Genomic DNA, 14,520 nt, shown 5'->3' with positions numbered 1-14,520 from the left:
CCGATATACCTCTGATATTTATTATTTATTAAATATACCTCCGATATTTACCAAGAGATCGAGCAATCAAAGCATTGTCTGTCAAAGCAATTCACTTCTTATTGATTTTGCCATAACCACGCTTGTAGATTAGTTCATTTACTGACTTCAGATTTTGGGTACCCCCATGCAATGTGTGGCTCTACAATCCTCAGCATGTTAACTGAAGCCTTGTTGAGCTTCACAAAGGTTCCATTGAAGATTTGATGAAGGCGAAGAAGCTGCAACACCTTTTGGACCTTTGGGCTCACACCATTGATACCTCTCAATTAATACAAGGCCAAGCTGGGTGTGGTGGTTCGTGTCTGTAGTCTTAGCTGCTCAGGAGGCTGAGGTGGGAGACTGCTTGATGCCAAGAGTTTGAGGCTGTACTGCACTATGATTGCACCTGTGAATAGCTATTGCACTCCGGCCTGGGCAATATAGCAACACCCTGTCTCTAAAAAAAAAGAAAAAGAAAAATGGCCCGTCCATGTATTTGAAAATTTCACTACCAATCTTTGATTTGGTCCTATTACAATGATGATGAAATATGATTAAGAATTGCAAGGGCGTCATAGAGTACCTTCCACTTTATCATCAACAGATATGATCTGCATTTCCAAACCACTCACCTATGATCCACAACAAGAGATTTAGTGTTCTGGGGAAGACCTGAGATAAACTACGTTTGATCCTCGAGGAAATGGACCTTATCAGATACTGTTAACAACTGACGCAGCAGTAATACTCCAAAGTATGGATCCTTAGGTTAACTATTTCCTAGCTCAAAAGACATAAATTTCCTCCGGACTCTGGGACACCCATTCCACTGGAAATCTTTGTTTTTTTTTTTTTTTTTGAGGTGGAGTCTCGCTCTGTCGCCCAGGCTGGAGTGCAGTGGCTCGTTCTTGGCTCACTGCAAGCTCCGCCTCCCGGGTTCACACCATTCTCCTGCCTCAGCCTCCTGAGTAGCTGGGACTACAGGCACCTGCCACCACGCCTGGCTAATTTTTTGTATTTTTTAGTATAGACGGGGTTTCACCATGTTAGCCAGGATGGTCTTGATCTCCTGACCTTGTGATCCGCCCGCCTCGGCCTCCCAAAGTGCTGGGATTACAGGCGTGAGCCACCGCGCCCGGCTCCACTGGAAATCTTCAACTGAGATTCTTAGGTGTGCTGCAGAAGATGCTGACTTCCGAAGTGGATAGCTTCTGCCCCGCACTCTGGATAAGGATTAACATTCTGACCCAACACCCTTTCCCGGCTATTATTCTACTTTGAAGCCACCTAAATATTAATGTTAGCTTCCTTATTTTTATCCTATTACTTCTTTTCTTTTTTTTTTTTTTTTTTAGAGCCAGGGTCTCACTCTGTTGCTCAGGCTGGAGTGCAGTGGAACAATCATAGCTCACTGCAACCTCAGACTCCTGGGCTCTAGTGATCCTCCCACCTCAGTTTCCCAAGTACCTGGTATGATGGGCACAAGCCACTGTACCTGGCCCTCATCCTATTACTTCTGACCTCTTATGTTCTCGATCTACCACTTAATAGAAAACAAAATTTTCTTATACTTTTTTTTTTTTCCAGACCATTGCTGCCACTCTGAATCTAACAACCCTGCTGACAAAAATTTCATAGCTGTCCTTTTAAAAACTTCACAAGGCAACCTCCCTTTAACTGGCTCCTTATGGTAATTATGTTTCACTCACATCATTAATCCCAATCTTCAGTCTTGCAACAATTGCGCTTGGACTTCATGCCAACAAATTGCTTCTGCTGAGGCCGTTACAAGGCCAATCAATCAGGACTAATATTGGGTTTATTCTGGCTACCATGGTTGTTTGCTTTCTTCAGAGACATCTGAGCATGCTTTGCAGAAACTATTTAATTCTACTCAAGGAATCTGTTCATCTTGAGGAACACAAAAGTGACTCATTCCTATTGTAATAAATGATACTTAATACCAGTGTAATCAGTGCTCCACTAAAATCCTGTTTCTTACATGACATCAGGCTCATTCTGTCCACTGCCCAGTAACTTACCCTGTGATTCCAATGAATTGTTACAGATTGCAAGATATTTAAAACTACCATCCCACCAGGAAATCATGTTTTCTTAAAAAAGATATCCAGAAGTGCCCAGGCGCGGTGGCTCACACCTGTAATCCCAGCACTTTGGGAGGCTGAGGGGGGCAGATCACCTGAGGTGGGAGTTCGAGACCAGCCTGACCAACATGGAGAAACCTTGTCTCTACTAAAAATACAAACTTAGCTGGGCATGGTGGCGCATGCCTGTAATCTCAGCTACTCGGGAGGCTGAGGCAGGAGAACGGCTTGAACCTGGGAGGTGGAGGTTGTGGTGAGCTGAGATCACGCCATTGCACTCCAGCCTGGGCAACAAGGGCGAAACTCCCATCTAAAAAACAAAACAAAACAAAACAAAACAAAACAAAACAAAAATACCAAGAGCTTCTAAAATGAGGAAAGCACAGGTCATCTGGTAGACCATCCAGGAAGGATAACTGATTTCTCTCATACAGGATGCAATTCCCATAGTAGGAATAAACCAAGATATATGCAGCAAAATTTGACAGAACTGAAGGGAGAAATAGACAGTTCTACATTAACAATGGGAGGCTTTAAAACCCCTCTTTCAATTTTGGAAAGGCTGAGACAGAACGTCAGTAAGGAAATGCAGAATGTGAACACACAGTGAACCAGTTAGATCTCACAGACATGCAGAAAATGAACTGACAACAGCGTGCACATTCTTCCCCAGGGCACTACTTCTGCCTCCTCCATCCCCGCTGCTCCTGATCCCTGTCCACAGACCCACTTCCCGCGCTGGTGTGATCCTCGTGGCCACTGTGGCCCTTACTTTGGAGATCCTGCTGTTCCAGTCCTTCCCGCCTTCCGCAGAGCTGTACTCCTCCTTCTGAAGAAGCCACCTGGGGCCCATCTTCCTGGCTCCTCAGAGTCCTTGCAACAGCGGGCACTACTTCTCAACCCCTCTCCCACTCCACTGCCTCTCAGTGTGCAAAAACACTAAGAAGCGTCCCGTATTTTCAAAATATCTCCCCTGTAGTTCCCACCTGACTTCTAGTCGTAGGTGGCCAAAGTACAATGTCTTTGAAGGATTGTTTTCCAGTGCCTGGAATATGGTAGGATCTCAACAACTGTTGTTTCAATAAAGGAATTACCAAATGGGTGAATACTAATGTAACAATATCAGTTCTGGTTTCTTTCATAATTATTATTCTAATGAGTGTTAGCTTTCTTAAAAAATCATTTTCACAATTGGACCTAGACATTTTATCTTTCCCAGCTCAAGACGGATAAACGCAGAATGACAGGCCAGGCACCGTGGCTCATGCCTGTAATCCCAGCACTTCGGGAGGTGGAGGCCGGTGGATCACTTGAGACCAGGAGTTCAAGACCTGTCTGGTCAACAGGGTGAAACCCCATCTCTACAGAAAATACAAAGAAGTTAGCAGGGCGTCGTGGCGCTCACCTGTAATCCCGGCTGCTCGGGAGGCTGACGCAGGAGAATCACTTGAGCCCGGGAGGCGGAGGTTGCAATGAGCCGAGATCGCACTACTGCATTCCAGACTGGGCAACAGGGTGAGTCTCCGTTTCAAAAAAAAAAAAGACGCAGAATGATAAATTCTTAATATCTTAATGTATAATGAGAAGTATAACTATTCAGAAGTCCAAGCACTTGTGTGTGCATGGTGCTATCGCCTTGCTGTAGGCAAACCTACATGGGAATCCACCTTGACACACAGGCCACTTCCTGAGCCTGGACCGTCTCAGAGCTGGGGAACTGGCCCAGCGCAAAAGGGTCGGGAGCATCTGGGACAGAGACTGCGCTCTACCAGCTTCAGTGACATGGCCTCCATCCACGCTCCCCAACTCAGCAGAGAGAGCACACCATCAGACTTCTAAGACTTAGTTGCCAAGAAGTGTTGAATTAAACTCTCTGAGACCTCTCTTTGGTCTGACTCTGGCAGCCTCAGTTTCCCAGAGCCTGTGGAAACTCGGCAGCCGAGAGGCGGAAGGCTGGGCCACGTCCGGAGAAGAAGGAACCTGGGAAATAACTTTTCTCTTAGGATCTGGCTTGACTCTCACAGGCACAGCCAAGTCCCTGGGGACCCAGCAGAGTTCTGAAGCGCGTCGGGGCGCGGTGGGGTGGGGCGGGGCGCGGCAGGGTGGAACGCCCCAGGGCGGGGCTACGGAAGCTGGCGAGGTCCAGCCCCGCCTGGGGCCTCCGGACGTTGCTCCCTGAACCCTCGGAGGTGGCGGTGGATCTTACTCCTTCCAGCCAGTGAGGATCCAGCAATCTTCTCCGTGCCTCCCCCCGCGCCTGTTGGTTGGAAGTGACAACCTTGAAGATCGGCCGGTTGGAAGTGAAGACCTTGAAGATCGGCGGGCGCAGCGGGGCCGAGGGGGCGGGTCTGGCACTAGGTCCCGCCCCTGCACGCCAGGAACCCCAGAGGAAGTCGCAGTTCAGCCCAGCTGAGTCCTGTCTGCAGAATCCACACCAACCAGCATCATGTCCATGACACTGGGGTACTGGGACATCCGCGGGGTTAGTGAGGGTCCGCTGCACGGTGGGACCGGGCGCGTGGGCGGGAAGTGCCGAGCGGCTGGGGACCGGCTCTAGGGACGGTTCCTCTTTAGGGCTATCTCTCACAGGAGGGCCTGTGCATGCCTCTGTGTGTGTGTGTGTGTGTGTGTGTGTGTGTGCCGGGGAGGCGGAGAGGGGTGCAGTGCAGTGTAGACTGGGGGAAGAAGAAGGGCAGGTGTGTAGGTGCGTGCAGTGTAGACTGGGGGCTCGCCTGGTGCAGAGAAATTCACCAAGTCAGGGACCTGCCATCTCTGACCCGAGCTGCGGGCCATCTCTCCCAGCTGGCCCACGCCATCCGCCTGCTCCTGGAATACACAGACTCAAGCTATGAGGAAAAGAAGTACACAATGGGGGACGGTAATGGGCACCCTCGTGTCCGGGCCCTGCCCACTCCCGCTGAGTTGGCACCAAGCAACCCATGGTGGCCACCTGTGGCTGACTCTGCAGGCCTCCCCTGCTGGAGCTGCAGGCTGTCCCTTCCCTGAGCCCTGGTGAGGGAGCCCTCTGGCCTTGCAAGGCAGAATGCTGGGGCGGGATGCTGGGCCCCTTGTCTGGGTAACTGGGATGGGTGTTCCTCAGAGCTTGCTTAAACCCTGGAAGCCTTAGTCGCGTGGGGTCCACAGCCCTCACCGGGATTCTTTCTCTCTGAACCCTGGGATGCAGGGCTGTGTAGTCAGATTCTAGATCCACCTGTCTCAGGGGTCTTGCCACTGGCTCCTTGGGAGGGTCCCGGGGAAGGAGGGCTGGGCTCTGGGGAGGTTTGTTTTCACTTCATCTTCCCCACCACAGCTCCTGACTATGACAGAAGCCAGTGGCTGAATGAAAAATTCAAGCTGGGCCTGGACTTTCCCAATGTAGGTGCAGGGGAAGGGGCGGTTTTGGGGGCAAGTGCAATGTGTCTCTGACCGCATCTCCTCTCCCAGCTTAGAGGGGTTAGGATCCGGAGTCTTCTGCCCAATTCCCTCACTCCTGGCTGTCTACACAGCCCTTCCATGATGTTCTGTGTCCAAGCTCATTCGTCCATGTGACAGTATTCTTATTTCAGGCCTGCCATGAGCAGGCACAGTGAGTGCCCGGTCTCCTCTCTTCTCATAAGTCCTTGCTTATGAGAAGGGGATGCTGGGGAACCTGGTGGCCCAACTGCACTTCCCCGGTTTCCCATTCATCCAGCTGCCCTACTTGATTGATGGGACTCACAAGATCACCCAGAGCAACGCCATCCTGCGCTACATTGCCCGCAAGCACAACCTGTGTGAGTGTGGTTGGCTGCAGTGTGTGGGGGGAAGGTGGCCTCCTCCTTGGCTGGATTGGGGTGCGATGCTCAGAGTGAGTGTGTTTTGTGGGTGGCAGGTGGGGAGACAGAAGAGGAGAAGATTCGTGTGGACATTTTGGAGAACCAGGCTATGGACGTCTCCAATCAGCTGGCCAGAGTCTGCTACAGCCCTGATTTTGTGAGTCCCTCCCTGGTCTGGGCCAGAAGCCAGACTTCTTGTATTCCCATCTACTCTAGTCCTATTCACAATTTGAACTCCTCACTGCTCTTGGTTCTCTCAGGGTTCCCTGTACTGTAGCAGAGTGACTGACATATCATTAAACTCTATAAAATAAAAACTTGAAATCAGTCCCCACCAATCATAGGAAGTCCGTACATCCCAAGCTAGAAATTCAGTTCCTAGACAATAAAGTCATGCATTCAGAATTCCCTTCACCTCTGACCCCTGACCTTTGCCACGGGTCATCTAACCCAGCTGGTTCACTCCATCTACCTGTTTGGGGAATACGCAGACTCACACTATGGGGTAAAGAAGTACGTAGTGGAGAAGTAATAGCACCCTCCTCTGTGGAATTCCATGCTATTCTTTTCCTAGTGCTTCTCCTTGACACGCACAGGGATGAATGCATTTTCCTAACAGGCAGCTCAGTGGTGGCCAGAGGGCCTTTGTTCCTCTGTCTCCTTCCACTCAGTCTCTCAAAATCTCATCTCTCCAGAAACTACTCAATGTCCATTTAATTATTCTGCCACTCCACTAGGAGGAACTTTCAACTTCTTTCTCTGAGCTCCTTTAGTTCTTTGTATCCTTGATTCTGCTCGTGTCTGGGGTCCAGAGCCTGCCAGGTGCTCAGGTGCTCCTGGGCTGACCCAGAGGAGTGTGGTTGGGAGGTCAGTGGGGACAGATTCAGGTATAGTGTTGTGTTCCTCTCTGCCATCCCATTGCCACAAAAGCCTCCAGCTACCCATTTGGAGCCTAATAAATGCTGGTATGTCCAACTAAGCCAGTTCCAGCTGTGGGGAAGATGGCTGCTTGCTCGTGGTCAGCTGGGGCCATACGCAGAACTGGGGAGGCCGCATCTGTGCAGGGATCTTGTGTCTGACGGTGGTGACAGCTGTTTTCTGCCTCAGGAGAAACTGAAGCCAGAATACTTGGAGGGACTTCCTACAATGATGCAGCACTTCTCACAGTTCCTGGGGAAGAGGCCATGGTTTGTTGGAGACAAGGTAATGGGGTCATGTGATGGGGACACTAGAGATTTGTCATACATCCTATGTTACGGAGGTTCCAGCCCACACATTCTTGGCCTTCTGCAGATCACCTTTGTAGATTTCCTCGCCTATGATGTCCTTGATCTCCACCGTATATTTGAGCCAAAGTGCTTGGACGCCTTCCCAAATCTGAAGGACTTCATCTCCCACTTTGAGGTGATGCCCCCATCCTCCTTTCTCTTTGATGCCCCTTGTTCCTTTCCCTCCTTTGAGATGCTTTCCCAGTCCTGGAGCTACACAAAGAATAACTTGCATTTATTGAGTGCTGGCTTTATGCCAGGAACCGTGCCCAGCACTTAATACCTATTGTGTGGAATTTGAACTTTACAACATTCCTACAGGGTGACAGAATTATCTTGCCCATTTTAGAGATAAGGAAACTGAGAATGAGAGGGTCAGGCCTTTGCTCAGGGTCCCAGAGCCAGTGGAGGCTGTGCTGGGCTCCCTGTGAGCCTCTGGATCTATGGGCAGCAGTCAGGGCTCTCCCTTTTGTGACAAAAGAAAAAAGCCTCAGGCCTCATCCAGCCTGGGTTTCACAACCCAGGACACTTTGGAAGAGGCAGAGAACTTTAGGAATGCGGATGCAGCTGGCAATAGTAGGACTGACACACCGTGGCATTGATGTCGAGTATGAAACCCACAGGCAGTATTCATAGCTACCCCCAGAAGCTTTGCATGGTTGGACCCCCATGTGGAAAATCCTGAGATATGGAGCTGAGGCTGGAGCTGGATTAGGGGACATATGTGGGTGCCCCTGTTGAAGGAGTGTGTGTTGAGGTGCTCTGTGCTGGGGCAGTGTCCTTCTTTATCTTTCTTCCTCTCTTTTTTCCCTCCAATGTTCCAAGTGTTCCCCCTGTGAGATGAGGAGCACACTGATTTTACTCCTATTCACCGACCTTCTCCTCTGCATGAGGCAGGGTGTGAGGCACAGTGGGAGATGCATAGATGACCGCCCCATCCTGGAAAAGAGTGCAGTGAGAGGCCTGCAGTGCAGGCAGAGCAGCCTGTGAGGTGTGTGTGGTACCACCTGGGTACCGGGCCCAGGGCCTGCCCCCGCTCACGGGGAACCATCTCACCCGTGCTGAAGTTGTTTGAGAGCAGCAAATCCTACTTTAGTACAGATTTGGGAATTTGAGGCATTAGTCCAACAAGTTTTTCAGCCTAGAATTTGTTTTCCTTTCCCACTCCCCATCAAGAGATCTGGTTACTCAGCTAGTTCCCATCAGCTCTGGCTCTGGTCCCGGCTGAGTGGCCTTGGGGTTATGTAAGAGGTGGTGGGAGGGGAGGAGAGCTGAGGGCTGCAGCATACGGTCCATCTGGGCGTGGCCCTTTGGGAATAGGCAGCCCTGGCTCTGACTGAATCCTTAGAAATTACATGGCCATTTGATCCTGGGAAGATCGTGCAGAGCACACCTGAGTGTCATACAGCCTGGTCTGTGGTAGTGGGGTTGGAGATGAGGTGGGTTAGGGCACAGTGGTATTTAGCTCAGGTACCAGGTGGGGAGGTTTAGACTTTCTGCTTTACAAGGAATAATTAGAGCCTGGTCTGACCTTTCTTTTGCTGGCCCAACACACCTTGTCCACTTTCATCAGGTTTTGCCTGGTCCTTGGGTGAGATCTGGGCTCTCTTCCAGGCTGCACGGACATTTGCAGATGTCCCCTCTGTGTGTGCAAACCTAGGCAAGCCAGGAGCCTCCCCGTGAAACAGAAGAATGTTGTGCAGTCAGACAGCAAGAGGACCTCCTGAGGGATTTGGGGGAGGATGGGAATTTGGCAGAAAGAGGCGAGAACTGGAGAGAGACAGAACCAGGCTACACTGCAGCTCTGTCCCCCTTACTAGCTATTTGAGTGTGGGGTAGTTGCTGGACTTCTGTTTCCCACATGAGAAATGGTGATAATAGATTCAGCCTTGCAGAAGAGTCAAGTGGATTTTCTAAGCTTATGTTGTAATTTCTCTTGGATATAGACCACCCAGCACAGTGTAGAATCTTCATAAGTGGTAGCTGTTATTATGGTATGACATTATTTTAAGGAAATTGGAAGAGTTAACTCTGCAGATCTGGGGACCCTAAGAGGCTGTGTGATGCCACAGCACTGGAGCCCATGTGGAAAGGCTGTGGCCAGGGCCCTGACCTGCTGTGTCTGCAGTGGGGTTACCCCAGCCCTCATGGGCAGCTGACCTTGAGCTCTGGCCTTATTTTCCCCCATCTCAGGGCTTGGAGAAGATCTCTGCCTACATGAAGTCCAGCCGCTTCCTCCCAAAACCTCTGTACACAAGGGTGGCTGTCTGGGGCAACAAGTAATGCCTTGAAGGCCAGGAGGTGGGAGTGAGGAGCCCATACTCAGCCCTCTGCCCAGGCTGTGGAGTGAAGCTGGACTGTGCATCCCAGCACCTGGCTCCTTGTCCTTTTCTCCTGTTTATTCCCATCTTTACCCCCGAGACTTTATTGGACTTCCTCACTTCCCCTAAACCCCTGTCCCATGCAGGCCCTTTAAAGCCTCAGTTACCCACTTTCCTTCATGAAGATCACCCTCCCAACATTACCCTTCCCTGCACTAAAGCCAGCCTGACCTTCCTTCCTGTTAGTGGTTGTGTCTGCTTTGAGGGGCCTACCTAGCCCCTCGCCTGTGGAGCTCAGCCCCGAGCTGTCCCCATGCTGCATGAAAGAGCAGCATTGACTGGTTTACAGGCCCTGCTCCTGCAGCATGGCCCCTGCCTTAGGCCTTCCTGATCAAAATAAAGCCTCAACCACACTTGCTATATATAGTCTTGTCTTATTTGCTCCTGGCTGCCCAGACCGTGTCTGTCACTGCTCCTTCCGAGGGACTGGCTGGTGACCCTGGCGGTAGCTGGGTTCATAGAGATTATGACGGGCTTAGTAAGGTGTTTCCAACTTTTTTTTTTTTTTGAAACAAAGTCTCCTGCTTTCCAAGGTGAAGGGCAGTGGTGGGATCATAGCTTACTGTAGCATCCAGTCCTGGGCTCAAGCAATCCTTCCACTTCAGCCTCCCAAATGGCTGAGACTATAGGTGTGCCAGCACACCTGGCCGTATTTAAAAAATTTTTGTGAGATGGTGTCTCTTTATGTTTCCCAGGTTGGTCAGGAACTCCTGAGCTCAAGCAGTCCTCTTACCTTGGCATCCCAAAATGCTGGGATTGCAGGTATGAGCCACCACGCCTGGCCCTGTTTCCAACTTCTTGATCCCTTTTCTGATCGCCTTAGAGCAGGAAGCCACATAAAGTGCTCTATAGAAAGGATGCCTCTTTCTGGGCCTAGATCTTCATTTATTTATATTCAGTATTATTCAGTGCTTTCCATGGTTAGGCAGAGCTAGTCTCAGAGAATAAGTCTTAGATGCCTAGAGGTGGTGGAATTCCCGTCACAGAGAACAAGGATCCTTCTGTCTTCCACACTGTCTGACTCCCATCACAGCTCTTAGATCTCTAGGACCCAAGCTCTACTGTGAGCTGCTCCACCGGAAGGTTCTCCCAGCTCAGCAGTTCCCAAGCTGTGTTACCACGAATAGTTGTTGATTTTTTGGGTCAGGAATTCAGGTAATGCTCAGCAGGGAGAACTTACTACAAATCCACAAAGATCTCTTCTCCAAAAACTGTGTATCCAAAAATACAACCCATTAAAAGATGACTGAAAACTTGAACAGGCATTTCTGAAAAATGAATATCCAAATGGCCAATAAGCTCATGTGAAGATGCTCAACATCATTAGACAGCAGAAAGTTAAAAACCCGTAGATCCTACTGTATCCCCACTAGAATGGCTGACATTGAAAGGACTGACAATTGTTGGTGATTTATGGAGTAACTTGAACTGTCATGCCTTGCTGGTGGGAGAGCCACTTTGGAATACTGGCAGCGTCAACTAGAGCCAAATATGCATCTACCCAGGACCCAGAAGTCCCACCCTACAGGAATGAGTCCTAATGGATTCCAAGAGCCGGGTATAATGATGCCAAAAGCAACTTTATTTTAAATAACCAATAACTGAAAACAATCCAAATTCCCTGAATAGAAGAATGAGCAAATGAACTGTGGTTTATCAACATAATTCCATCATTTGTATAATGGAATACTTACTCCGCTATAATAAAAATAAACGTGCTAATGCTATGTGCAAAAACATGGATGGGTCTCACAGATGTGTTCAGTAAAAGGATCCAGACAGGAGAAAGGACACACGATCTCATTCCACTTACACGAAAATCAGGAGAGGGAAATGAGTCCATGGTATCACAGGTCAGGTGATTGGTGACCCTGGTGAGAACTGGAAGGTTGCCTATCGAAGGCGCCTGGTGGAGTGCTGTAAGTTTTCTCTCTTTATCTGGGAGGTGATTCCAGAAGAGTATAGAAGTGGAAAAGCCCACAGGGTAGCACACTTAAGGCCTGTGCACTGTATGTACATTACACTTCAATGAAAACCATGCACAGAAGTCTTATACCATTTGTGTGCTTGTGTGTGTTTGCTTTTCCTCATAAGATATCAACATCATGAGGGGATGTGTTTTTGTCTCTTCTTGTTCACTGATGTTACAGGTGTTTGCATATCACTTAGGACAGTCCCTGAGCATAGTAGGTTCTCACTGAATAGTTATTAAGCAAATTATACGCTTATCGTAGTATGTCACTTCAAATTCTCTTAGGTTTGTATTCATGCCTACTTCTTTGGATAGGTGAGATTGATGTGCATACACACTCTTAGGTTCTACAGTTTTTTTCTCTTTAACATTTTACTTAAGAATCTGTACCTGTTGGCAGTCTATATGCATGCCTATTTCTAACATTTAATGACTATCATTACTTCCTGTGGATAAATTATAGTTTGCCTAGTCATTCTTACCCTATTGGGCATGTGGATTTTTCTAATTTATTTCTTTTTATAACAGGGTGATCATGTTTAAACTAATTCCTTCTCTGGTTTTTGGTTACTTTATTTGAGTTGGTCCCCAAAGGCAATTACTACAAGGCAAAAGGTGAGGATGATGTTATGGTATTATCGTAGATAAATTGATTGCTCTCCAGAGAGAATAGCTTTTTTTTTTTTTTTTTTGATATGGAGTCTCGCTTTGTCACCCAGGCTGGAGTGCAGTGGCGTGATCTCAGCTCACTGCAAGCTCCACCTCCTGGGTTACAGCAATTCTTCTGCCTCTGCCTCCTGAGTAGCTGAGATTACAGGTGCGCACCACCACGCCCAGCTAATTTTTGTATTTTTAGTAGAAATGGGGTTTCACCATATTGGCCAGGCTGGTCTCAGACTCCTGACCTCAGGTGATCTGCCTGCCTCAGCCATCCAAAGTGTTAGGATTACAAGCGTGAGCCACCATGCCCGGCCCAGAGAGAATAACTTAATTTATGGTGCCATCTGCAAGGCACATGGATCTTTCTGCACTACCTTAGGTACTTGAGGGATCGCAGTTTCATCTTATGATATTTTTAAAGATTTATAAGAATACCTTCAAGTTTTCTACCTTCACCTTTTTTGTTTATTGTGTGTGCATGTTTCTGCCAATGAATCACAGTCTATGAATCTACCTGTCCTTGAATCTCCTGTATAAAACTCTCTGTTTGCCCATTCTCTGCCTGTGGCTTAGTCAATTCCTGGAGAAAGGTTAAAGAATGATCTTGTGGCAGTCAAAGCTTTTTCTCCGATAGGCACAATGTAATTAATTGTGATTCTGTTCTAGGTTTCCTGTGGCATAATGTGATGGTTAATTTTCTGCATCAACTTGACTGGGCTAAGGGATGCTCACATGGCTGGTAAAATTATTGTGTTTGTGAGGGTATTTCCAGAAGAGATTCACCTTTGAATCAGAAGACTGAGCAAAGATTTCCTTCAGCAATGAAGGGGGGCATCCACTAAACTGTCAGGGCCCAGAGAGAAGAAAAAGACAGAGGAAGGGTGAATTTGATCTTTCTGACTGGGACATCCATCTCCGCCTATCCCGGGACATCCACACTCCTGGTTCTCTGGCCTTCAGACTTGATCAGGGACTAACAGCATCGCCTCCCACCCTTACCTTTGTTCTGAGGCCTTTAGACTCTGAATGATAGCACTGGCTTTCCCCCTTCTCTATCCTGCAGTCGGCAGATCGTGGGACTTCATTCCAAAACTGTGTGAGCCAATTCCCATAACAGATAGATACATTTATAAATAAATGCACACATTTCCTACAGGCTTATCTTAGTGGCGTCACTTCAAATTTTGAAGAACCCTTTCTAGTACATATAGCAAACAACAACAACAAACAAACAAAAAAACTACAAGTGGGTCACCATCATCAATGAGTAAGTTTTAAAAAATCAAAAACACAAGATAAAACGCTACAGCATATCTATTACCTGTGGGCTTTTTCTATATGTAAAGAACTGTCTGAGATGCCTTGCAGTAAACTCCAAGGAGATTTTGAGGGAAGGTATCCTCTTTTCTCCTGGTAAATCTCCCCATTGACCATTATTTTAAAGGCTCCAAAGATCAAAACACCTGCTTGCACAATTTGCCGATTCATTTTGGGTGAGGGTCTCTGGCAGGCTTGGAAGGGTGGGTGAACAGTGGGAAGGGGGCTGCCTCTGTGGTTACTAGCATCACTCATGTCTACGTCTGTGGCAGTCATCAGGTGCTTATTATATATTCAACTTTTGGCCACCCCTATGGGGGTGTTAAATGTAGCGAGAGTCCAGTCAGGTCATTGCAAATTGGCAGTGACTTTTGAGACCTTTCTACGCACGATAGTCAGGTAGATACCTTCTTTTTAAATTTGACTTTTTTTTACTTTTTTTTTTTTTTTTTTTGAGACAGGGTCTTACTCTGTCACCCAGGCTGGAGTGCAGTGGTGTGATCACGGCTCACTGCAGCCTCAACTTCTCAGGCTCCAGTGATCCTCCCACCTCAGCTTCTCAAGTAGCTGGGACCACAGGCAAGGGCCACCATGGCCAGCTAGTTTTCGTGTATTTGGTAGACAGTGTTTCAGCATGCTTCCCAGGCTGGGTGGATACCTTCCAAAAATAAGTTCAGTTCATCCTGCCTAGCCTTACCCCAGCAGCTTAAAGGAATTACCCACTCTGGTGCTGGGCTCAGGCTGCCTGGCTCTGGAACAATGTGCTCAGAGCTGCAGAGGGAGGCCTGCAGGCTGACTGGCAGAAAGAGTCCCACACTCCCTACCGTGTATCCTGGAAGACCAGGCTGCCCAGCCTGTCCACCTGGTAGACCGTTTCCCTGCCCAGTTCTCCTTCTCTCATTCCTGATGTGCAGCTTGATTCCTGCAGGGACTGCACCGGCTGAGATTATCTCAAGGTCCTCCCTTCTGCCAGCTAGTGTT

At 48.5% G+C, this 14,520-nt stretch overlaps 1 protein-coding gene and 1 long non-coding RNA gene across 10 annotated transcripts; one reads left to right on the top strand and one right to left on the bottom strand.

Annotated features, from left to right (window-relative positions):
• Positions 1-2,639: 2,639 nt before the first annotated feature.
• On the bottom strand, positions 2,640-4,185 carry LOC135971909 (uncharacterized). The gene is made up of 2 exons (XR_010588281.2): positions 3,782-4,185; positions 2,640-3,647 (listed from the first exon to the last, which is right to left on the bottom strand). It is a non-coding gene; the product is annotated as an uncharacterized lncRNA (long non-coding RNA).
• Positions 4,186-4,263: 78 nt separating this feature from the next.
• LOC102145837 (glutathione S-transferase Mu 1-like) lies at positions 4,264-13,377 on the top strand. Of its 9 annotated transcripts, XM_065548437.2 has the most exons (9): positions 4,264-4,608; positions 4,929-5,004; positions 5,437-5,501; positions 5,818-5,899; positions 5,998-6,098; positions 7,049-7,144; positions 7,235-7,345; positions 10,286-10,352; positions 12,889-13,377. In XM_065548437.2, the coding sequence occupies exons 1-9, from the start codon at positions 4,573-4,575 to the stop codon at positions 12,963-12,965; spliced, it is 711 nt and encodes a 236-aa protein (XP_065404509.1). In that variant the 5' UTR covers positions 4,264-4,572; the 3' UTR covers positions 12,966-13,377. The 9 variants fall into 9 exon arrangements, with proteins under 9 accessions (XP_065404509.1, XP_073855833.1, XP_065404515.1 ...); XM_073999732.1 differs by lacking the exon at positions 4,929-5,004; XM_065548443.2 differs by lacking the exon at positions 10,286-10,352.
• Positions 13,378-14,520: the final 1,143 nt, after the last annotated feature.

This window comes from Macaca fascicularis, chromosome 1 (genome assembly GCF_037993035.2).
Source record: "Macaca fascicularis isolate 582-1 chromosome 1, T2T-MFA8v1.1".
Classification (NCBI taxonomy): domain Eukaryota; kingdom Metazoa; phylum Chordata; class Mammalia; order Primates; family Cercopithecidae; genus Macaca; species Macaca fascicularis.
This window is presented reverse-complemented; position numbering and strand designations above follow the sequence as displayed.